This window comes from Phyllostomus hastatus, unplaced genomic scaffold (genome assembly GCF_019186645.2).
Source record: "Phyllostomus hastatus isolate PE091 unplaced genomic scaffold, TTU_PhHast_1.1 phas_scaffold_182, whole genome shotgun sequence".
NCBI lineage: Eukaryota > Metazoa > Chordata > Mammalia > Chiroptera > Phyllostomidae > Phyllostomus > Phyllostomus hastatus.
The window spans coordinates 789,649-812,667 of NW_025334013.1; the positions used below are offsets into that span (position 1 = coordinate 789,649).

General features: G+C 71.6%; 1 protein-coding gene across 1 annotated transcript in view; it reads left to right on the forward strand.

Moving 5' to 3' along the window:
* The window catches only part of SKI (SKI proto-oncogene), a 53,727-nt gene that overhangs the window by 3,133 nt on the left and 27,575 nt on the right, over positions 1 to 23,019 (forward strand). Inside the window, exons 4-5 of the mRNA XM_045858722.1 lie at positions 2,769 to 3,056; positions 3,458 to 5,085. Coding sequence (XP_045714678.1) covers positions 2,769 to 3,056; positions 3,458 to 5,085 — 1,916 coding nt within the window. The remainder of the gene's footprint in view (positions 1 to 2,768; positions 3,057 to 3,457; positions 5,086 to 23,019) is intronic.

Sequence of the window (23,019 nt, forward strand, 5' to 3'; positions counted from 1 at the left end):
TGGTGGACTGGGGCGCAGTCCACGGAGCCACCGCGTCCGGGGTGTAAGACGGTACCTTAGCCCTCTGCTCACAGTGGTGGTTTGTGCCCAGCTGCAACCGGGCGCTCCTTCCGCTTCCCAGGGAGCAAGCAGCAGGGGCCGGTGGGAGCCGGGAGGCCGGAGCCGTCCGCCCAGGGCAAGCCGTCTGTTGGGGTCCTCCTGAGGGGTCAGCCCACCTGAGCCTCGAGGCCCATTTTTCCCGTTACGCCTGGGAGCGCCTCCCGAGGCAAGGGGCCCCTGAAGTCGCCAGCACCCTCACTTCCGCGGTCCGGGAGCGTGGCCGCCCCAGGACCGCAGCCCCGGGGCCCCGGGAGCCCCCTCAGGGCCTGCAGGGTCTCTCTCCATTGTCAGCCTTCTCTGTTCTGCGCCCGTCTCGGTAGGAGAGAGGGGCCATGCAGGGAGACCTTGGCTGGTCCCAGAAGCTGGCTTGTGCCTGCAGGGTGTAAGCTCCGTGTGCTTCCTGGGTGAGTGGACACACGCATGACCAGCCGCCCACAGCCATAGCTGGGCCGGGGCCGGGTCCCTGCCTCAGCCCCCAAGTTGACTGCGGCCGAGCTCACACCCTGGCCCCCCGCTGGCCGGCACGCTGCCTGGCCCGTGGTCTCAGGACAGTGGGAGAAGCGGGCCGCTGGTCAGAGTGGCTGCCGGAGGAAGGCCAGGAGGCAGGGAGCAGCACCTCCACGAGGCTCCGGCTCGGAAGCAGACAGGGCCTGGCTGGCTCAGTATTGACGCCTTGGTCGTGGGCGGGCGGCAAGGGCTCCGCGGCTCCCGGAAGCTCTGGCATCTTCCAGGAGGAGGCCTCAACTTCCCCAGGGTTCCCGAGAGCCGCTGACCTCCCTTTCTGCCCCTCAAGGCACCTCCACCCTCCCCTGCCCCCCACCACACCCCTCTGGAAGCCACGCTGGGTTCATTCTGGGTTCTGTGGCTGTGGGGACCTGCCCGCCCTTGGCCGGGCTCTTCCTGGGACCCCTTGTCAGAACTCCGCCAAGCCAGAGGTGCGGGGGGCGGGGGGGAGTGGGGGAGCCAGCACGCCCACTGCGGGGTGGGGGGGGTGCGTGCCTGGTGGCTGGAGGAGCAGGAGGGAATCCTCCCGGGGCCAGAGGCCCTTGCCGGCTGGTCCTGTGCTCGCTTACCCACCAGCCACCTTCTCTCAATGACAGGCCCCGCCCGGGGTTGTGCCGGGTTCAAATCCAGCGGAAAGAGCCGATGCTCTCAGGGGAAATAAAAACATTTTTGTCCGAGCGTGGGCCAAGAAAATGATTTCTGAGCACAAGTAAGTCCCTTTGCTTTGGTCTCCAAACGCCCCTTTCCCGGCCTTCTCAGGTCCGAACACAGAGGAGCCGGGCGTGGGGGCTGCTGCATGTCGGAGGTCCGGGAGTGACCCCAGGCCCAGACCGTCCCCAGGGCACACACAGGTGGGGGCGGGGGCGGGACTCATGCCCGTCTGCGGTGGGGATCGGCCAGGGCTTCAAATACAGAGCCCCCCACTGAGTCTCAGGCCCCACCCACAGTCCTGCGCTGGCCTGGGTCTCAGCTCTGAGGGTGTGAGGTCGCCCCCCCACCCCACCCCACCCCCTGGCTGCCTCTCCAGGCACCTGCCCGAGCATCCAGTCCTGCAGAGGTGCCCGGTGGGCTCCCTGGGCAGGCACCGCCCCGGGGACACTGGTTTGGGGTCAGCTTCTACCAGGGAGGCAGGAGCCGTAGGTGGCAGGTTGAAGGTCACCCAGGCCCAAGTGGCTGTGGCACCGTGGCCTCCACCCAGCACCGCAGGTATGTCCCCCATGTCCCCCGGTGGCCAGGCCGGTGAGGGCGCCCTCCACGCGTGGAGGAGGAGGTGCCGCCGCCCTGCTCTGCCGGCCTGTTCGCCCGTCCTCACTCAGGTTCCAGATGGCCCGGACGGTTCCCCTGATTTCAGGTCCCACCCCCCAGGCCTCTGCGGGACTCTGCCTCCCCTGGGGGCCACCCAGTTCGGGTCCCCCGGCTCTCGGCAGACACCCTCTGTGTCTTCCCCACGACACAGCCAATGCCGGGAAGGACAGGCGCTGGGGGCTCACTCCGGCCACACCCCAGGGCCCTGCAAAGGTGCATGGAGCTCTCTGGCCTGGGAAGCTGAAGGGTGAGGGTCCCGCCGGCCAGCTCCGCCCGAGGCACGCAGGGGCCAGGCTCCGCTGACCCAGCCTAGGCCCGGCCCTGGCAGCAACCCGGCCGGGCACAGGGCACAGCGCCCTGGACGCAGGACCGACTGTCTCTGGGGACACCGCGCTAACCCTGCAGCCGGCGGTCGGGCCTGGGGCGGGGGGAGGGCAGGGGTGAAGCCCCGTGGGCTGCGTGGTGGGTCCGCTGGCGGTGGGCACTGCTTGTCTGTCACCCCGGGACGGGGGGAGGGCCCGTGCGGCCTCGCGCCAGGGGGGGGTCTTGGGACTGCGGCGGTGTGTCTGCCTCCTGTGGGGGGGGTCTCCGTCGTGTTTCCACTCTAACGCGTTAGCAACCCTCGTTGTGTTTCGTGGCGTCCTTGTCCTACATGGGACCTTGGGTCATACTGCATGGAGTCCCCGTGGTGGATGGGACCCAGGTCGTGTTTCCTGTCGTCCCCATCGTTGCGGGGACCTAGGTCGTGCTGCGACATCGCCACCGTGCGTGGGGGCCCCGCGCTGTGTTGCGTCCCCGTCCCGGAGGGGGTGGCGAGGCGTGCGCTGGGGCCGCGTGGTACGGTCCCGCCCGCTGCTTAGCTGGTTTGCGGTTGTGGCGGGGCCGCGTGTGGCTTTCTGGGAGCCCGCGTCGGCGGCGGTGGGACGGGCGCCCTCCCAGCCGCTCAGGAAGCGGCCCCAGCCGGAAAGGGGGCCCCCGGCGCCGCCGCCGCCGCCGCCGCCGCCGCCACCGCCCCCGCCGAGCGGCCTTCCGGCGGGCGGGTCCAAAGGCAGCCGAGCAGGGTCGAGTCCCGGGTGGGCGGGACCGAGAGGAGCCGAGCGGCGCCGACTCTCACACGGGCGGGGCCGAGCGGAGCCGAGCGCGGCCGAGTGGGGGCCGAGCCGAGCCGAGTTCCGGGCGGGGGCGCCCGAGCGGAGCCGAACCCCAGGCGGACGGGGCCGAGGCCCAGGCGGACAGTCCCGAGCGCGGCCGAGCGCGGCCGAGCGGCCCGAGCGCGGCGGGGGGAGAGCGCGCTCCTGGAAGAGCCGGCCGCGGGGCGGTCGCATTCCTGGCCAGCGCTCGGCGGAGGGGACGCTCGGCCAGACGGCGCGCGGGGCGGGGCGGCGGCGCGGGGCGGGGCGGGGCGCGGGGCGGGGCGGCGGCGTGAGCTCAGCGCCGGGCACTCAGTCCGAGCTGGAGCGAGCCGCCGGGAGGATGTACGCCGAGCCCCGCGCCGCCGCCGCCGCCGCGCTCTGAGGGCCGCCTCGCAGGCGCTCGGCCGCCCCGGAAGCCGCGCGTGCGGGGGGCGGGCGGGCGGGCCGAGGAGCGGGCGCGGGCGGCGGGGTGGGCGCGGGCCGGGCCGGCCGGTGGCGGACGCGACGCGGCCGGCCAGCGCCGCCGGGACGAGCCGGGCGGGCGCCGCGCGGTGGGAGGAGCGGGGCGGCGGCGGCGCGCCGCGCGAGGACGGCCCGGCGGGCCCCGCGCCCGCGCCCCCGCTCCTCCCGGGCCCCTTGGCCTCGGCCACCGCGGCGATTCGCGCCTCGCGGCGCCGGCACCTGCCCGCGCGCCCCCCGCGAGCCCCGGGCCCGCGAGCGTTGGCGTTGGCGTTGGCGGCGCGCGCCGGGGCATGCCCCGCGCCTAGGGGCCCGGGGGGCGCGCGGGGGACGCGCGGGGGGCCCGGGCGGCGGCGGGCGCGGCGTGGGGCGCGTGGATGTGGCGCCGGGCCCGGGCGGCGGCGGGCTCCAGCGGCGGGACCCCTTCGCCCCGCCCGCCTTCCCCTTCGCGCCCCCGGGCGAGGCCGAGGCCGCGGCCGTGATCGGCCGGGAGCCGGTGGCGGGGGGAGGTCGGGGCCGGGGCCGGGGCCGCCGCCGGGGCGCGCGGGGCGGCGGCGGGGGCCGCGGGGGTCCCGGCGCGCGAGAGCGGGAGCGGCCCGGGGAGTCGGAGCGCACCATGGAGGCGGCGGCCGGCGGTCGCGGCGGCTTCCAGCCGCACCCGGGGCTGCAGAAGACGTTGGAGCAGTTCCATCTGAGCTCCATGAGCTCGCTGGGCGGCCCGGCAGCCTTCTCGGCGCGCTGGGCGCAGGAGGCCTACAAGAAGGAGAGCGTCAAGGAGGCGGGCGCGGCCACGGTGCCCGCGCCGGTGCCCGCGGCCGCCGAGCCGCCGCCCGTGCTGCACCTGCCCGCCATCCAGCCGCCGCCGCCCGTGCTGCCCGGGCCCTTTTTCATGCCGTCCGATCGCTCCACCGAGCGCTGTGAGACCGTCCTGGAGGGCGAGACCATCTCGTGCTTCGTGGTGGGCGGCGAGAAGCGCCTGTGCCTCCCGCAGATCCTCAACTCGGTGCTGCGCGACTTCTCGCTGCAGCAGATCAACTCGGTGTGCGACGAGCTGCACATCTACTGCTCGCGCTGCACGGCCGACCAGCTGGAGATCCTCAAAGTCATGGGCATTCTGCCCTTCTCGGCGCCCTCGTGCGGGCTCATCACCAAGACGGACGCGGAGCGCCTGTGCAACGCGCTGCTGTACGGGGGCGCCTACCCGCCGCCCTTCAAGAAGGAGCTGGCCGCCAGCCTGGCGCTGGGCCTGGAGCTCAGCGAGCGCAGTGTGCGCGTGTACCACGAGTGCTTCGGCAAGTGCAAGGGGCTGCTGGTGCCGGAGCTCTACAGCAGCCCGAGCGCCGCCTGCATCCAGTGTCTCGACTGCCGCCTCATGTACCCGCCGCACAAGTTCGTGGTGCACTCGCACAAGGCCCTGGAGAACCGGACCTGCCACTGGGGCTTCGACTCGGCCAACTGGCGGGCCTACATCCTGCTGAGCCAGGACTACACGGGCAAGGAGGAGCAGGCGCGCCTCGGCCGCTGCCTGGACGACGTGAAGGAGAAGTTCGACTACGGCAACAAGTACAAGCGGCGGGTGCCCCGGGTGAGTGTCCCCGCGGCCTCCGGGCGGGGGGGGAGGGGCAGGGCTGGGGAGAGGGTGGGGACCCTCTCTGGCCGGGGCCTCTTGTCTCTGCAGGCTGAGACCTGCGCTTCTGTCTGCTCCCGCGTTTCAGGGTTTTGCTTTGTCTTAGAGAAAGCGGGTTGGTCGGAGTCTCTGTCGAGGGCCCTGTAGCTGGGGAGGAAGGGCCTTCTCCTGCCCAACCCCTGGGACCAGCCGGCTTGCCCGGCGTGGGGGCCGGGGCCCCGCCTGGCGGGCGGGGGAGCCCCCCTGAGGCTCAGCAACTGCTCAAAGGGGCCGGGAAGGGCAGGCCATGCTCCGCCGACGCGCCTGCCTGAGCCCGGGAAGTTAGGGCCGGGCTGGGCCCAGGCTGGAGGCGGAGACCCAGGCCTTCCCCCGGGGTGCCCGCGGGAGTGTCCGGGCCGGGTGGGGGCAGAGGGCACTGCCGTCACCCGGAGGTCCCAGGCTCGCAGACAGGTGCCTGCCTGCCCGGGGTCCCCTGGGAGAGAGGGTCTGGCCAGGCGGAGCCTTTGGTGCCTTGGAGTCTCGGGAGACACGCTAAAAACACGACGAAACTAGGTGTCCAGGCGCCGGCCGCGGGGGCCGGGACTTGGGGGCTCCAGCTCTGTGCGTCTCCCCGGGCCTTCTGGGCAGTGAACCTGGGGTCCCTCGGCCCTCGGGGCCCCGCGTCGGGGCGGCCCAGGCTCTCGACTTGTTTTGGACTCGCCCGTTTCCCTCTCCCTCTCCCTCTCCCGGAAAGGCTGGAGGGCGCTGCGGGCGGGGAGGGCCCGGCCCAGGCTCTGTTGTCTGCCTGTGGGGACGTCTGTGACCCAGGCAGCTCCCCGGCCGCCGGACACGGGGAGCAGCCTCGGAGGCCCCCACCAACGGCCCTGGCACCGGCCCCTCCCCGGGCGTCGGCAGCCTCCCCCGCGGTGCCCGGTCCTCCACCACACTGCACACGCAGCACGCTGGCCCGGCCCCGCTGTCCTGGGGAGGCCTCGTGAATTCAGCCGTTGCATCGAACTCCTTTTTCCGAGCCTGCGAAGAGAGTCTCCCGCCCGGTCTCCTCCGGGTGCCCCTCCAGCAGAGCGTCGGTCTCGGGGTGGGGGAGGGGCCGGGGACGACGAGGCCGCGCCGCCTGGGCTTGCAGGGGCCCCCGTGGGTGCACACGCGCGCCGTGCTCCTGCCAGGTGGCGTGTCTGCCCGCGGCGTGGCCGGCGCCCAGGTGGCAGTGTCCTGCAGACGCCGGGCTGCCACCGGGCGGGCGGGTTTGTGTGGACGGCGTGCGGCGGAGGTGCTGGCGGAGAGACTCGCCGTGGGGCCCTCCATCTCGGATGGGGAGGTGGCCCTGGGTGGCACGGCGGACCCTCCCTGTGGACCGGGGGCCCTTCCGTCTGGGGTGGCTGAGCCCTGTGCGGCCGCCTCGGCCTGAGGGAGGCGTGGGCAGGATTGGTGGGCTGTGGCAGAAGGGAGCTAGTGGGCAAGGCTGTGGCGGCCCCTGACCCTTCCCGAGGACGGCACAGGGTCGTCGCAGGCGGGTGTGTCCGTGTCCGTGTCCCAAGCCGGGTCGTGTGTGTCTGTGGGCTCCAGTCTTCCCGGGTCTGGCTTTCCGTGGCGGCTGCAGACTCGGGCCCAGGCTCCCTGGCGGCGGGGCCTTCAGCTCCCGGCCGGGCGCCCTCAAGCTCAGGGAGGGCCCGGCCTGAGTCTCGGGCCCCGGTGTCGCCTGGGGAGCAGGCGGGCCTGTCCCCTAAGCCACAGTCCCGGAGAAGGGGCTGGATCACACTCCCTCCCCGGTCGTCTCAGCAGAGGGCCCTCGCCCCTGCTGTTCCTCCAGTGGTCTCCCAGAGCTGCTCAGAACCCTCACGTGCTGCTTTCAGAGAAGTTTCTCGTGTGGTGTCGGGGTCTCCAGGCCCCGGGGGCAGCTCAGCTCTGCCCTCACAGAGGTGGCCTGGGCCTGGGGTCTGGCGCGCCCCCTTCCAGGCCCACGCGCTGTCCGGCCGGCTGCCCGTCCCTCCCCAGGCCCCGAGGCCCTGCTGCCTTGGCTGGGACAGCACGGTTGTGAGTCTGGGGTGTGTGGTCCCCTTGCCGTCTTCTCCGCACAGCTGCGTGCCCGAGGCACCATGTGAGGAGGGGGCCTTAGCTTCAGGGCAGGAGGACTCGTAGCCACCCAGACCCTCTTGTTCTGGAAGGAGTTGCCGGGAAGACCCCCGCCCCCAGCACCCTGCCTGTCTCAGCACGCCCCTGGACAGTGGGTCTGGGTTCCTCACGTCTTCCATAGCCCGTCCTGGCGTCTGACGTGCCGGGGGCGAGGACAGGGGGTGGCGAAGCAGGCGCAGAACTGCTGTGTGGGGCCGAGGCTCCCGGGGCAGAGGGTCCTGGAGAGCTGCTGGTGGGCAGAAGCGCGTCCCCGGTGGTGCTGGCCGAGGTGCCTGCCACCAGGCCTCCCGCCCAAGGGTCACCCAGTCAACCTTCCCGGGCCCCCGCCGGTGGGAGGGGCCGGTGAGAGTGCTGTGCCCCGCCCCCAGGCCTCCCCTCGCTCTGCCTCCCTGCGGCCCGGCCGTGGTGGGCTGGTGGTTCCTGTGGCTGCCCCAGCGTGGGGCCGGCTGTGGGGCAGGTGCCAGCTCTGCGCCTCGGAACCCCGTGAAGGCAGCTCGCCTCCTGCAGGCTGGTGGCCTCCTTGCGACGTCGCCGCTGTGGCAGCGTCCCCGCGTGAGTGCTCCCGGCTGTCCCGGGTCCCTCCCCGGGAGCCCCCCCCCCTCCGGCGGCTGTCCGTGGGTGGCCACGGCGGTGGGCCAGGCCAGGTGCGGACCCCACCGGGCTGTTCCCGTCCCGCACTCTGCTCCTCGAGGGCTGCGAGCCCTGGGGCACGCCGCGTCGGCCGTGCTGCGCCTCGGTCTCCTCGCGTGGCCGCCGCTGTCTTGCTTCTCTCTGGCGTTCGGGTGTTGGCGTCAGGGAAGGGTGCAGCGGGTCGGTTCTGCGGTGGGAATCGTGGCGAGGAGAGGGGGGTCCCGGCCCCCACTCGCTCCGTCCGCCCTGCCCGTCCCCTCGGGCTTGTCCGGTGGCGTTCGGACTCAGCGGGGCTGACTTCCCAGCAGCGCGTGGCGCTGTCGGTCTCGGAGGAGGCGGTGGTCCGCCCGCCTGGGTGCCGCCTGCCTGGATGCGGCTGCTGGGTAGCCAGGGGCCTCCCCATGAGGGGTCCCCAGGCCAGGCTGCATGTCCGGGAGCTGGGCTCTCGGGGGGCGCTGCCTGCGGCTCGGAGTCCCCGGTCTCGGACGGGAGGAGCTGAGCCTCTGTCCTCCCGACGCCCACGTTCTGCAGGGCTCTTTCCCATGGACTCGCCCCGGCACGTGGCTGCGGCCAAGTGGGGGCCGGGGGCGGCGTGCAGTGTGGGCACCCGCAGCTGGGGAGCCCGAGTTCTCAGCACGGACACGCTCTCCCCGCACCCCCCACTGGTGTCGCAGCTCTGAGCGCAGCATTCCCCCGATGCGGGGGCGTCCCGGTGCCCGTGGGGGGGACGGTGGCTTCCAGGTGTGGGGTTGGGGGTAGGGGGTGGGGGGTTGCGGACAGCCCTCGGAGCTGGGGCTCCCATGGGATGGAGTGGTGTCAGGAGCGCCCCGCCGGGCGGCTGCCCTCCCCCCGGGTCGTCAGGGCCGGGCAGAGACTGAGAGGGTCGGCTGTTCCTTCGTCCACCGGGTCTGTTCTGTGTGTGGGGGGGAATCCGTGGCGATTTCGTGGTTCCAGACGCTTGGCTGAAAACGTGGGTCCTGCTTTGAGGCGAGGCCCCCCCCGCCCCGTGCCCAGGAGAGGGGGGTTGTCTGCGGGCCAGCCAGTGTGGCCGTCGGGGTGCAGGCCCGGAGCGGAGGTGGGGGGACAGCAGCTGTAGTGGGGTCTCCCGTGCAGGCCCTGCGCCCGGGAGTCGGCCGTGTGAGCAGGGGCGGGGGCGGGGTTGCTGGGCCCCGGTGTGTCTGCGGTGAGCCGACCGCCTGTCCATTCTAGAACCTTCTTTGGACTGCTGTTCTTCCGGGGTTTCCTTGGTGTGGGGGGGTCGTTGAGGACCCCCCTCCCGCCCTTGTTGCCCTCAGGGTCCCTCGGTCAGGGTAGGGCTTCCAGGGCAAGGTCATGGCCTCGTGGCGCCCAGGTTTCCCAACCTCCGGCAGCGGGCCGTCTGCGCTGGGTGTTGGCGCGGCGGGAGGCAGGAGGTGAGGCCGTCTGGAGAGCGTGACCCCCGCCCCGTCCACACCCCTGGCCGCCAGGCACTTCCCGGCCGGCCCCCCAGCTGTCTGGCGGGAGGTGCCCGTGGCCAGCGGCCGCGACAGACCTCTGTGGCCCGGAGACGCGCACAAGCAGCAATAATGTGTCTCTTTCTAAGGATTGCGAAAGTCAGGGAGGGTTTCTCCACTGGAGGAATTATGCAAGTTTCAACTGAAATGTTTTTTAAAAGTTTCTTTGTTTTGAGTCAAAACACAGAGGCTGGATTATTTCCGCACGGCCTGGGAGCGCCGGGGAGGAGAGGCCCCGCTCACCCGAGGCCGCGGCCGCGCGCGGGCAGGGACACGGAGGCGTTGGGCCCACCTCGAGTTTTCAAGCGGCTCAGACGTGGGGCGGGGCGGGGGGGGCCGGAGCCGGGGCCGCCGAGGGAACAGGAAGTCGGTGCTCGGGACTGTGTGGGGGGGTGCAGCCGCTCGGTCTGGGGCTGACGCGGTTTCAGCTGTCAGCCTTGGGGGGTGGGGCCTCGGGCGGCAGGGGGCCGGTCCCCAGGTGGGCTCTCGGGGCGTGTCCAGGTGACCTGGTCCGCTCAGGAAGCACCTGGGGCGGCCCCAGGGTGGGTGGCAGAGCAAGGGGCAGCTCTGAGGGTGCCTCTCTCCGGACGGGGTCCGGGGTTCCCGAGAGCCCCACGTGCGCGCCTGTGGTTGGGGCCGCCCCAGGCCTGCTGTTTTTCCACGCAGCGGTGCTGAAGCTCCCAGCAGGGTGGGGCCTGGCCGGGGTCCCAGGGGTGGGTCCTGCGGCTTGGGAGTCCCCGCCCCTTGCGTTCGCTCACCAACTACAGCGAAGGACCCGGCCCGGGCGTGAACTTCAGAGGAGATGGGAGACCAGAGTGGGTGGGGTCCCTGCTGGGGCGGGAGCCCACGGGGTGGCCGGGGCCCCTGGGGGCGCTGGGGTGCTGGGCGTGGGGCCTGCGGGGTGGGGGGCGTTTTGGCCTGAGCCCCGGAGGGAGCTCAGGCTCTGCCTTGGGGTTTGACACTGGCGTCTTCTCTGATTTCCCTCGGGCGTCACGTGGAGATTCAAAGAAAGCGGCCACTTCTTCATTCTGCAGGCGTGGATAAGGATCCAGGAAGTCCCGGTGCGGCTCTGGGCGCGCAGCCTGTGGCGGTGCGTCTGTGGCTGTGCTGGGCCTCACCGGGGCCGGGGGGTGGGGGGGGTTGGGGGCCGCGCACAGCTGGGTCCCTGGTTCCGGGCGGGCGAACACCCGTCCGGTGACTCGAGGAGGTCCAGTGTCCTGCCCCGCTGGCCAGGAGAGGCAGGGCCGAGAGCTTCCCCTGGACGGCCACTGAGGCCCCGGGGTTGGGGGGACACACACCAGGCTCTGCCTCCATCTCGGCTTAGCTCCCTCCGGGGTGCTGAGTCGCCGCTTTGACAGAGACGTTTTCTGTGGGGGACGGGCTTTCTGCTCGGGGTGGAGACATGGGGTGGTGGCTGCGGGGGGGAAGGTGGCGTGGCTGGCGCCCCGGTCCGGCTTCCTTCTGTCCTGAGGGCCGTCGGAACCCAGGGTGTCGGGGGGGGCCCAGGTGGCCTGCGCGCTCTGGTGTGGCCCTGGGCCCACCTGCGAGGGAGTGACCGTCACTGCTGGCAGCAGAGCTGCACCCCCCGACCCCCGGGCCCACACGCCACGTGCAGGTGGCACGGAGGAGCAGACCGATGGAGCTGGAGCACGGTGGGGGTCGGGGCACACCGGGGGCTCCCCCAGGTGTCGGACTGTCCCGCAGGCTTGCACCCGCCTCCCTCTATCCCAGGGGCTGTCGGCTGTCATCCCAGGACCCAGCTGGGTGTGACTTGCTGAAGGGGCGTGGCCTGGAGCCCCGGTCTCCTGCAGTCCACTCTTCCCAGCCGGGCGGCAGGTCCCCCAGGCCTGTGGGGCCATGCAGCCCTGCGCCCTCAGAGGAAGCCACGGGTTGAGGGGCTGTCGGGAGACGACCATCGTCGGAGCCCCTGCCATCCCCTCCTGTGAGCCCGGTCACCCTGGCTGTGACGGGCAGCTGGTGCCGACGCCCAGCGAGGCCGCAGCGTCCGGGCGACCTGCAGGAATCTGATGGAGGGCCAGCGCCTCCGTTCCTCGGGAGCCAGCTGCTCCGGCACTGCCCGGTCCGTTTGCTGTCACCTGGGCGTTCCGTGTGTGACCCCAGCCCGTGGCGCTGCTCTGTGGCTCCGGCTGGTCGGGTGGGTGCGGCGGCCCCGTAGAGGCAGCGGAGGTGGGGCTGGTGCCAGGCTGCATCCAGTGCCGTGTGGGTCCTGGGGTGCCTGCTGTCCAGACCCCGCCCACCGTCTCTGCGCAGAGCCGGCGTCGGCGGGGGGCGAGCCTGCATGGCAGCGTGCGCGGTCTTCCCGCTCGTGGTGGGGCCGGTGGTCATGTCCGAGGGCCATCTGTCGCCCTCGGGGCCGCGCTCCTTTGCCCAGCCTTCTGACATCGTGGCCACTCGCCGCCGCCCTCGCCCCCGGAGCACGGCATGATCGTGGCCTGCGCAGCATCGCGTGCAGGGCTGGGTGCCTCGCGAGGGCCACGCATCCAGCTGTGGGGAGGCCAGTGCGTGCACACAGACGGTGGGCGGAGGGGCCAGGCTGCTGGAGGTGCCGGGGGCAGCTCCCAGGGGGTGGTGCCCCTGCCTCACCTGCGGTTCTGGAGCGGGCTGGGGAGGTTGAGGTGGGCGTGCTGGGCAGCAGGGAGGGGCTGTCACCGCACTGGGCCGGGGTGGGGGGCCCTCTGCCTGAGTTCGGGCTTCTGATGCCCCAGACGCGCCCGGCCCTTCCCGCTGCCACTGGTTCCCCGAGGTTGCAGCCGCGGTGCCCATGCAGCCGCGGTGCCCGGACCATTAGAAACGTCGCGCTCCCAAGCTGAGTGATATGCAAATGCAGTCAATTAAGCGAGGGGATTTTAATTAGCAGTTTAAGTTCATGTGTGAAGTGCCTTGCCTTAATTACTTGACAGTTTTGTTGTAAATTTGCTAAGTTTTTTTTTTTTGCAGAACTATCAAAACTGTGATTTTTTTTTAACATCCTTGTACGCAGTGAGAGTCGCCCAGCGCGCCTGACCCTGGTCGGTTTTGTCTCGATGTGTAAAGGTCTCTCAGCCGTGAAGACGAGGCGAGCTGTGGGCAGCGCGGTGGGGCTGGCGCGGCCCTGGGCTCGAGGAGGGGTGGGGGGTGGGGCAGCTTGCCCAGCCAGGTGGGGGTTCTCCCTGCAGGGGGTGGCCGCCATGGCAGTGGCCAGGCTGGCAGGCAGGTGTGCCTGCATGGAGGGTGGGGGGTGTCTGGACCTGTGGGACCATAGGGGAGCGGTGACCACGGAGCCCAGTCCGGGGGCAGCTGCGTGGTGGAGGGCCCTCGTCCTGTGGGCTGGGACCCTGGGTCCCTGCTGTGGGCACCGGGGCTTTCGAACCTCCGTGTTCTTTCATGGCCAGGTGGAGGAAGCCCCCCCCAGCTGCCTCCCGCGACCAGAGCAGGTGGGCACAGTGCTGGCACGTGCCTCAGGGGCGGGTGGGCATGTGCTGCTCTTCCCGTCGGACTGGGGGGCTGGGGGAGGGCAGCATTTGCCACCGCCGTCGGGGTGGTCTCGGGCTGCGGGGCCTCTGCTATGCTGGCAGCCGGTCTGCGTTCCCTCCTGAACGTCCACCCTTGAAGTGCGGGGTCTGTGTGACAGAGCCCCCCCCCCAATCCCTCTGTCAGTGCTGCAGGCTGAGGACAGCAGCTGACCAGCAGGCTGGGGGCCCACGGGGTCCCGCTCGGCGGGGGTGGCGGGCGCCGGGCCTCCGAGGGAGTCGCTGACTGGCCGCCTGAGTCCCCTGCACCTGCTCCTGACAGGCCGTGGGTGCACAGTGTCGTGTTGGGAGGGGTGCACTGAGTTTGCCCCTGGCGGAGCCTCGCTGCCGGCCCGAGGTGGCGGCACCCACTCGCGTCTTCTCCGCTGACGCCCCCTCTCGTTCAGGGAGGGGGCTGGGGTTTTCCGAAGCAGGTCCCAGCCATCGCCCTGCTTCATGTCCAGGTGTTTCGGCACCTGCTGAACGCAGGGGACTGTGGGAAACCACCGACGCGGTGCCGCCAGCAAAACCAGCGGGGTTCCTCGGCTCCCCGGACCCGCGTTCGGACCCCGCCACCGCAGAAACCGCCCTCCCGCAGCTGCTGTGCGGGGCCTGGGGCCTTCGGTGCGCGCCCGCGCGCCTGCCTGCGCACACATGTGTTTGCGTGTGCATGCCCGCGTGCACACGTATCCAGCACACAGCATCGTCGAGCCTTCCGTGGCGCCGAGGGTCTGGAGTTTGTTGAACGTCCAGGGCACTTGCTTTCTTGTCATCGCAAGTGACGCGCCCCAGGCTTCCGGCGCAGCAGTGACGTGTGACGGCGCGGACCGCCAGCCCGCCGGGCCTGCCCTCGAGCCGCGCCCCTTGGGTCCGGCCCTGTCCCCCGCGCGCGTCAGGGCCCCGTCTGCCGTGTCCGTCGGCCCGGCTCATCCCCGGCCTCCCGCCCCGGCCCGGCCTCGTTCCGGTCTGGGCGCTCCTGTGCGCCTGCGCGTGGGGCCCCAGAGGGAGGGGGCGGGGCCTGCCGGCCGGGTGCGGAAGTGGCGGCCCCGGCCGGCCCTCCCCCTGCAGGGAGGCGGAGCCCGCCACCCAGGGTGGCGCGTTGCGGCGGGTGGCGCCCCCCCACGCCTGTGATGTCAGGGGTGCGGGCTTTCTCGCGGGAGCTGGGCGGGTCACCCGCGACCCTCTTGTCTCACGGATTCACACGCGCGGCCTGCAGGAGTGCGTGGTTCTTCTGCACCTTCGGTCGCGCGGGTGACCGGTTTTGTGCTGGAAGCTCCGGGCGCTTTCGAGAACCAGGCGCGGTGGGGTGGTGACGCTGGGTGACAGGGACGCGAGTGACGAGAGTGCGGTCCGGGAAGGGCGTGTCGCACTGAGCGCACACTTCCGGTCGTTCCCTCCGCGGCCTCCACTCCCCGGGGGCGGGGCCTTCCGAACCGTCTCGGTCTCACGCCAGCGTCTCCTCCAGACCCCGGTCCGGTGTGCGCGCAGGGGGGCTGCCGAGAGCCCGCTGGCGCTCCTGCCTCCTCGCGACCTCGGGCTGTTGTCGCGCAGAAAGCACATCCCCACCCGTCTCCAGAACCTTCCGTGCTCCAGGACGGCACCTCTGTCCCCAGGACACGCTCCCCACCCGCCCCAGCCCCCGCACCACCGTCTGCTCTGTGTCTGTGGGTCTGCGTCCAACGGGGACCCCCCTGAGAGTGGAGTCGCGCAGTCTGTCCTTCTGTGTCTGGTGCGTGTCACGCAGCGTGACGCCCTCCGGGTCCGTCCGCGTTGTAGCGCGTGTCACAGCTTGTTTCCTTCTAAGGCTGAGTATGTTCCTGTGCGTGCGTGTTTGTGGGAGACGTTTTGGAGACGTTCTGTGTGTCCACCCATCCACCCGTGGGTCGTCCCCACGTCGGGCTGCCGTGAGCAGAGTTGCTGCGGACGTGGGGGGCACCTGGAAGTGGAGCTGCGGGTCGCAGGGGACTCTCCCCGACGCTCCGAGCACCGCCACACCGCCCTCTTCGCGTCTGCACCGTGTGTAGCCCCCCCCAGCCCTGCTCGGGTTCCGATTCCTCCGTGTCTGGCTGGTACCTGTTTTTTAAAAACACGGTTCTTACCCCTGAGTCACCGATTCAGAAGACTCTGTGCACCCCGACGTTTGTGGCGGTGTTTACCGAAGCCGAGGGCCGGAGCAGCCTCAGCGCCTGCCAGTGAGTGGGCGGGTCCAGAAGCCGCGGTGCAGCCGCGCAGTGGCCCGCCGCGCAGCAGAAAGAACGCCCTCCTGCCCTCTGCAGCAGCGGGTGGACCTGGAGAGCGCTGTGCTGCGGGAAATAAGCCAGGCGGTGGGACACAAATGTCGTATCATCTCGCCTGTAAGTGGGACCTAATCCACCACACAAGCAAGAAAAATAGAGCCAGAGACGTGGAAATAAAGGACAAACTGACCGTGACCAGAGGGGCGGGGGGAGGGAGAGGAACGGGAAGGCGGGGGAAGGGGCGGGCCAGGGAACACGCATGGAGGACTCGGGGATCGGACGAGGGCAGCGGTGGGGACGACTGGGTCTGGGAGGTGGGGCGGGTGGGGCTGGGCGGGGAAGAGCGATGGGAAAACGGGGACAAACTGTGCTGTGCTGTGCTGCACGTCGAAAAGACGTTTCATTGGTTGCGAACAGAGAAAGGGGGGAGAGAGACATCCAGTTGTCTCAGTCGCTGGTGGACTCGGGCACAGGCCGTGACCAGGGCTCGAACCCGCAACCTTGGCCCAGCAGGTTGACTGTCCGGCAGCTGAGTCTCAGGCCAGGGCGGTCTCCCCCCTCCCCCCGGTGGGAGCTGTCCCCACGGGCGTGAGGCAGCGCCTCACCGTGGCCTGCGCTGCGCCTCCCTGGCCATCCGTGACGCCACTGTGCGTGTGTGTCGTCCCGTGCGTGCTGGCCACGTGTGTGTCTCCTTGGGAGACGTGTCTGGACGTGTTCCTCGCCGTCTTCGAGCTGGGCTGCGGGGGTTCTCTGTGTCGTGGGAGTCAGCTGACATTGCTTCTGCCACGTGTCGTCTGTGTCCGGTCGTCTGTGTCCAGTCGTCCGTGTCCAGCCAGAGCCCCAGCCACAGGGCGTCGGGGGCCGGAGACCCGTCTTCCCAGGAGGAGACGCTGCGCCGCCCCTGTCTGCTGGAGGTGGCGGCGGCCGGCTGGGGCGGGGGGCAGGGGGCGAGGGGCAGGTGCCGGCCTGGGGTCCCACGGGGGAGCGTGGCCGCAGGCTGACCTTAGCCTCCCGGGGAGGCCTGTGTGGGGGCCGTGGTGCTCGCGTGCGGGCCTCGGCCTGGGGGCGGGGCGGGGCGGCGGGAGGGCTCGGGTCCGAGGGGTCCCTGCAAGCCCTCTGTGCACTTTCTCTCCTTGCGTCTCCATCCCCCCGGAGTCTGGAGGAAGTTCCCTGGGAAGACCGACCAGAGGGCGGACTCCCCAGAAAAGGTGCCTCTCACTGCGCGAAGGCTGCGCCCCTTCCCTTTTAGTCTTGGCACCGAGAGTGTCGGGCCCAGAGTGACCCCCGCCCCTGCCCTGGGGTGGCTGGACCCTGGCTCTTGCAGAGGGCAGCAGGTGTCGGGGGCTGGCTGCGGCCCCCACTCCCCTGGGCTCCGGGAAAGCCGGGAGCTCTGGGAGCACGTGCTGGGCCCGCCCGCCACTTCCCTCTCCACTCAGCCTCTGGGAGCCACAGCTCGAGGCCTCCTCACGAGGTGCGGGGGGACTCCTGGGTCCCGGCTGCTGCGGGCCCCGGCTTGCTCCGGTCTGGCCCAGTCAGCCACAGGAGCCGTGGAGACGGGGGCCTCGCCGATGCTGGTCCCGCAGGAGGGCCGCTGGCTCCTGAGCTCTGCAGCTCTTTGTGGGGAGGCAGGCCGGCAGGAGAGCCCGTGGTCCTCGGGCTGCAGGGGAAGCCGGGGCCCTTGCCCTGGCCTGGCGAGCGAGGCCCAGGGCCTCTGGGCCCCTCGGGGGTGGGAGCCTGGCTGGCAGGCCCAGGCCGCCTGGGCCGGGACAGGCGTGGCCCGCGCTATCCCGGCCCCTCCACGGCGGCTGCACCGGTTGAGCTGATGACTCAGCCGCAGCCGCCATTTCCGTTACTTGGTTTCCAAACGCCCCGTCTTGGCCTCCTGCATCTGTGCAGGCCGGGGCCTGGGAGGGCGGACTCCGGGCTGGGTGAGCCCCGAGCTTTTGTCCGGCTTTGTCTCGGCTGTCGAATATTAATGAGGGGCTTGGGGAGGAGGGCGGCACCCCCACCCCCAGAGACTCCTGGAAGGAGGAGCCTCGATTTTTGTTTTGCAAAACTGCTGGGGCCCCACCTGCTGGGTGGGGTGACCCCTCTGCCCCGAGTGCACAGGAAGGGGCGGGAGGGGCTCCGGCGTCTGGGGCAGGGAGGGCCGGGCGGGTCTCGCGGCTGGGAGCGCAGCAGCAATCACTGTCGGCGGCTCTGATTTCGACCTCCTCCTTCCTTCCCCATCTCCTCTGTGCAAGCGGCAGATGGTGCAACCTCGGCACTCCTGACCGAGGAGAAGTTCTGAGAGTTCGAGGGAGGCAGCACCGCCCTGCGGCTCGGGGAGGGGGTCCCCGTCTGTGGCAGTGGGTGGCCGGTGTGCACCCACACCAGGGCCACAGCTCCTAGCCGCCCTGCCCCTGCCCTGACGGAGCCGGATCCTCCGACGGGAGCCCGCCAGGGCCTGGGTGGGCACATGGGGCGGGGGCACTGCCCCCCCCCAGTCTGCCAGGCCAGTCGGATGGGCAGGTGCTGTGAGTGGAAATCAGTAGATGGACAGGCACCCCCCGAGGCCCCGGTCGACTTCCCTGGCGGGTCTGCAGTGGGGTGCGTGACGGTGCCCCCCGGTGCGGTCCTGTCTGGGGGTCCCCACGGGCCCTGCCTCCCTCGTGGGGAAGCTGGCAGCCAGCCCCAGACCGGCGACGCCACAGGCTCCTGGACCGTGTGTGGGAGGGCACGCTCGCGCAGGTGTGCGGTGTGCGGAGAGCCGTGCCGGACTTGGTGGCCGGGACGGGCTCAGCCCGTCCCTTCTCTGCCAAGTGCTGACCTTCAGGGGACGCCACGGCTGGATGGGAACCCTTCGTCCTGTTTCCCACGAGGCTGGTGGGATACGGTCTCGTGGGACAGCTTCGGGGGGGTGGGTCTCCAGCAGTGGTTCTCGTGATGGGACCGGCGGCGCGGGGCTGCTCACCCGCGGCCCAGCCTGGAGGGGGGTGGCTCAAGCCCCAGGCGCCTCCTACCTGGGAGAGCGAGGTCTTTCAGAAAATAGCCGAGTGCAGGGAACCTGGCTCAGAAGCTCAGGGGCTGGGGCGCTCATCCTGCTGGTCTGGGCGTGGCTGGGAGTTTGGGCCACGGGGGGCTAGCGCCACAGGCTCGTGGGCCTGGCCTCCCCAGTGTCGCGGGCCGGCGTGGGGCTCCACAGCCCACGGGCCGCAGAGGGCCCAGGTCCACAGACACCCGGGGTGCCTCGTCCTTGCGCTGGGGAGTCGAGCGCTCTGTTCCGACGCTCAGGGCTCGTCAGCAGGGCGGGAGCCGGGAGTCCTTAGGGACGGGGTCACGCTCTTCGCTCCGGGGCCCCGGCTGCCCGCTCTGCAGAGCGTGCCGCAGTGGCCTCGGGCACAGCGGGGGCGCACCTCCCCACACCGCCCCCCCCCCGGACGCCCAGGCTCGGCCCCACCCTGCCGGGCTGGCCCTGGCACCCGGCGTGCACTCTCAGCACGTGTTCTCGCATGTTCTCGCGTGCTCCCGGTGTCCACGGCGTGGGGCGGGCCCAGTCCTGCGGCGGCTGTGCCCTGGAAGAGATGTCCTCTGCGTGGCTGCTGCGTGGGACCCCCGGGACCTCCGAGGCCCACCCCCCGCCACCGTCCTGCCTGGGCTTTGTCTCACTGCCGTGTGTCCCTGCCCGGGCCCCAGCAGGACACGCCTCTCAGGGGTCTCGCACCTCTGTCCCGCAGCCCTTGCCCCCGGGCCCCTCCCCTTGCCCACGCCGGGCCGCTGGGAGGCCGGCCGCCCTGTGGATGGTGCCTCCAGTCGGGTGGGGAGGCGGGAGTGACGTTTGGGTGGGGGCCCGGCGCCCCCACGTCCTGCCCAGCACCCCGGGGCGGGCGGCCCGGGCGTCACCTCCCCTCAGGGCTGGTGGCTCTGATCTTGCTCTCAGGTGGGTCTGCCTCTTCCCTCCCTGGCTAATGAGTAACCCTCGGGGAGACTTTAGACTCGGCCCGCACCCCGTCCCCGCGAACCTCTGTGGTTCAGCGCCCCTCGCGGTCCTGCCCGACCCCGCCAGACGCCGACGGCGCGTGTCGCCCGCCCCCCCACCCCCCCTGTGTCCTCCTGGCTGCCTCCCAGCCCCGCCCCCCACAGGCTGCTGTCCTCTCTTGTCATCGTTGGGGGGCCTGCGCGGTCCTCCTCTGGGCCGCCTGCTGGGACTCCGTCCCTCCGGGTGTCCCTTCCTGGGGGAGCCCCCCGCCTCACGGCGGCGTGCGAGGCCCGTCCTTCCAGGAGCGGTCACCGGGGTGAACTGGCTCACCGGCGCGGCTCAGAAGGACCGGTTTGCCGGCCCTGGGAGGGGACATGCCTCCCGCACGGGAACCTTGGCTCCGGGTTTCCTCGTCGAGGTCGTCCCCAGACACCGGGTCGCCACCTCCCGGCGGTGGTGGGCTCCTCCGGCTCCTGCTCGGAGGCCTCCCCCTCGGCGCGGCCGGAGGGAGGAGCGAGTCTGCGGGGCAGGGGCGCCGCTCCAGGGTGAGCGAGTGCCCTCGGCGTGGCCTCCCTGCCGGGGGGCCCCGCAGGGCCGGCAGGCTCCCGGCAGGCGCCCCGCGACAGCCAGGACGCTGCCCCCACGCCCGAGGACTCTGCCGGGCACACGCAGCCCCCAGGGGATGGCCCGTGCCTGGGCCTCGCATGGCACCGGGCGGAGTCCTGGAGGGTCATGGTGCCCTGCACGCGCTGCTGGCTGTCGTCTTGGCGACCACAGAGCACTGCCTGACACTCGGCAGAAGACCCGCGCCCCAGTGGCCGTGACCGCGCCGGCGGTGAGGGGTGCACGGTGTGGCCGCCGGTCCTCCCGCACGCAGGCCTCGCCCCCGCTCGCGTGCGCTGTTCTTCGTCTTTTCACGGGAGGTTTTACGTGTTTACTTTGGAGGGAGGGGAGAGCCGGGGAGAGGCGTCGGCCGGCTTGCCTCTTGCACGTCCCCAGCTGGGGGCTGGACCTGCGACCAGGCCCGTGCCCTGACGGGGAACCGAACTGGTCGCCTGTTCTGTAGGACCTCGCCCAGCGCACGGGGCCACACTGGCCCGGGTGGGGTCTGCTGCTCGACGCCACCTTTGGGTGCCACTCGTGCACTCAGTGTGGCTGCCAGGACCCTCGATGGACGCTGACGGCCTCTTGGCTCCCCAGATCTGTCCCCTCCAGGGCCCGCTTCTGGGGCCTGCCGCCCCCGCACAGCTGACCTGGGCTGTGCAGGGAGGGGTCCACGCAGTGCCGGCGGCCCCCGTGTGCGGTGGGTCAGCCGGACGTCGTGTGCAGAGCACCTGCTGGTGGAGGAGGAGGCTCCCCCCTCCAGCTCCGGGGGCCCACGGGCACCCACGCGTTAGCGTGGCCTTGCTCCTCGCCTGGGGGGTGGACACCGCCCTCGGCACCCACCCTCTCCCCTGCTTGTCGGCTAGGGAAGGGCCCCTCCCAGAGGCGCCAAGCGCGGAGACCGGCGGCCTGCCCAGGCCTGCTCCCCGGCTGCGTCCAGGTTGTGACGACCCCACCCTTCGTGCCGCCGATGGAGCCTGGGGGAGGGGTCGCCCCGGGCTGGCCGGTGTGCACCGACCCCACGGCCTGCCTGCTCTGCCCAGGAGCTGCCGCCCGCAGTTCCGACCTGTGCCCCCGGGTCCCCAGTTCCGACCGTACTTCCTCTCGGCCCGGAGCCCCCCCGGTGGTCCCGACCTGGTCCTCTGGGCCCCGCACGGCGCTCTCCTCGCCCAGGTCAGCGCCCGGGGGCAGGTGTGGGGCCCTCAGGCCCCGTGCTGGGCGCCCGAGCGCCCCGGTGCCCGAGAGGCCCCGGCCCCCGTGGAGGCTGCTGGGGTGTCCCGGTTCTCCCCTCCGCAGGGCCTTCCTTCTGGCCCATGCCTGGTCCTCTGGACGTCTGGGCCCTGCCCGCCCTGGTTCTCCTCTCTCCGGGGGCTGCCCGGTGCGGCTTCCTGAGCTTCGGCGCCGAACCCTGCCCGTCTGCCCTGGGCTCCCGCGCCCGCTGCGCTGCGGAAGCGCCGGGGCCGTGGTGACAGCTCTCCGGCCGCCCCGTCCGGTGGTCTCGGGTTGGTTCGGACTCCGGCCTGAGCGTGCAGCCCTCTGCCCTGCAGGCGGACTTGCTCCCGCGAGACGCTCCCCCCGCCCCCGGCACGGCCCCCGCGTGTGCTCAGGGCCCCGTGGTCCCCTGCGCGGTGCGGGGCGGCGGCTCGTTCCAGAGCCGTCCTGGTGCGGCCCCCCGGTTCCAGGGGGTCCCCGCGCGTGGTCACGTTCCAGACGGGAGGCCTGGGGAGCTGCTCTGAGAAACCGTGGCCACGCCAGGGACCTGCGGCTGTAACAGGCGTGTTCCCCCGGTAAACGGGGCTTGTCTTCTCGGAACGTCTGACTCCACGCGTGTGCGTGTGCACGCGGGAACCGCCGCCCCCCTCACAGGTCTTCACACGCGGTGTGTGTGCCAGAGCGTGGTCTCGGTGGCTGTTTGGGGGAGTGACTCGGGCCCCTCGTCCGGAGGCTGAACCACCCCCGAGGAATGAGTGCGCCACGGTCTGTGGCGTGGAGGGAGGGGGGGAGGGGAGCCGCGGCGGGCGAGTGGGCCTCGTTTCCCTCCCTCCCCCTCCTGCCTGTCTTCCTTGGGGATCCCCCGCAGACGGACTGGACCCGAGATGGGCAAAGGCCAGGGCCGCCTTCCGGGGGTGTGGGCCCCAGCCCCCCGAGGAACGCTCCTCGTTCCCGGCTCTGGGTCGGTCTGCCGCCCGTGCTGGCTTTTCCCGGGCCGGCGGCGCTCAAAACGCTGAGACAGTGAGCCTCTGGGCCCCGTCTCCAGGGTGGTGGTGCCTCGGCCTGCAGTGGGCCCTGGGGACCTGCATTTATTCCTGGTGATTGTGCAGGTGATGCCGCTGCTCCGGCGGCAGCGCCAGAAGCTGCCCCGGCCTCCGGTGCTGGGCCAGGGCCAGCCCCCACCTGCTCCTGTCAGTCCCGGGGCTCGGCTCGCGGCCCCCCACCGGCTCGCCTCACCTCGCCGGCAGCGGTGGCCCTCACGCTGGACCCGCGGAGCCGGGAACGCCTGTGCTCTGGTCTTCATTCGCAGGAAGAGTGTGTGTCCCCCCCCGGACCCCTGCTGCGGGGAGGGTGGGCCTGGAGCGTGCCCTGCTGTGTCCTGTGCGTCTCTCCGGGGAGGGGGAGGGTGTGTTTGGGACCCGCCGGAGGAGGGACGGCGGCCTCGTGCTGTTCCCTGACGCCCGTCGCCGCGCCCTGGACGTCGTGTAAGGCCCCAGCTCAGACGAGCCCCGGTGCGTGGCGGGTCCGTCTGGGCCATTGCTCTGCGGTCACTCGAGGCGGCAGCTGGTGGGCGCACCTTGGGCGTAATGAGCTGCAGGTCACGAGTGCTGGCTGGCGGCTTCGACAGATGTCTCCCCGAGTGAGACACGCACTGGGGTGGAAATGAGCACCCTGTCTGGCCCCCACAGGGGTCCCTGCATCCCTGGTGACGCCCCCCATGGGCCACTGGTCAGCTCCCCGTCACTGGGCGGCGTGGCTTCCCCGGAGCCCCGAGGGAGCGGCTCTGGCTGTGGCCCGGTCCCTCCCACGCGGCACGACTGTGCTGGCGTGCTCTCCGTGGCCGCGGGGGTCGGTCCCCTCCCGCTTTTGTTTTTTCACTGCTGGGTGGTGCCCCGTCGTGCGCAGCCGCACGGTTCCGGAGTGACTCCAGTTCCTCCGCTGAGTGACCTGGGCCGCCCTTGGGTCTCGGCCGCCACGGGCTCATGGACGAGGCTCTGGGGCGCACGAGCCTCCTCCCGCGGGTGGGCACCCGGCTGTGAGCGGCCGGGCCACCTGTCCACATGCACGTCTGGCTTTTCGGAAAGGCCGCGGTGCCCACTGGTGCCTCCCCGCCCACGGTG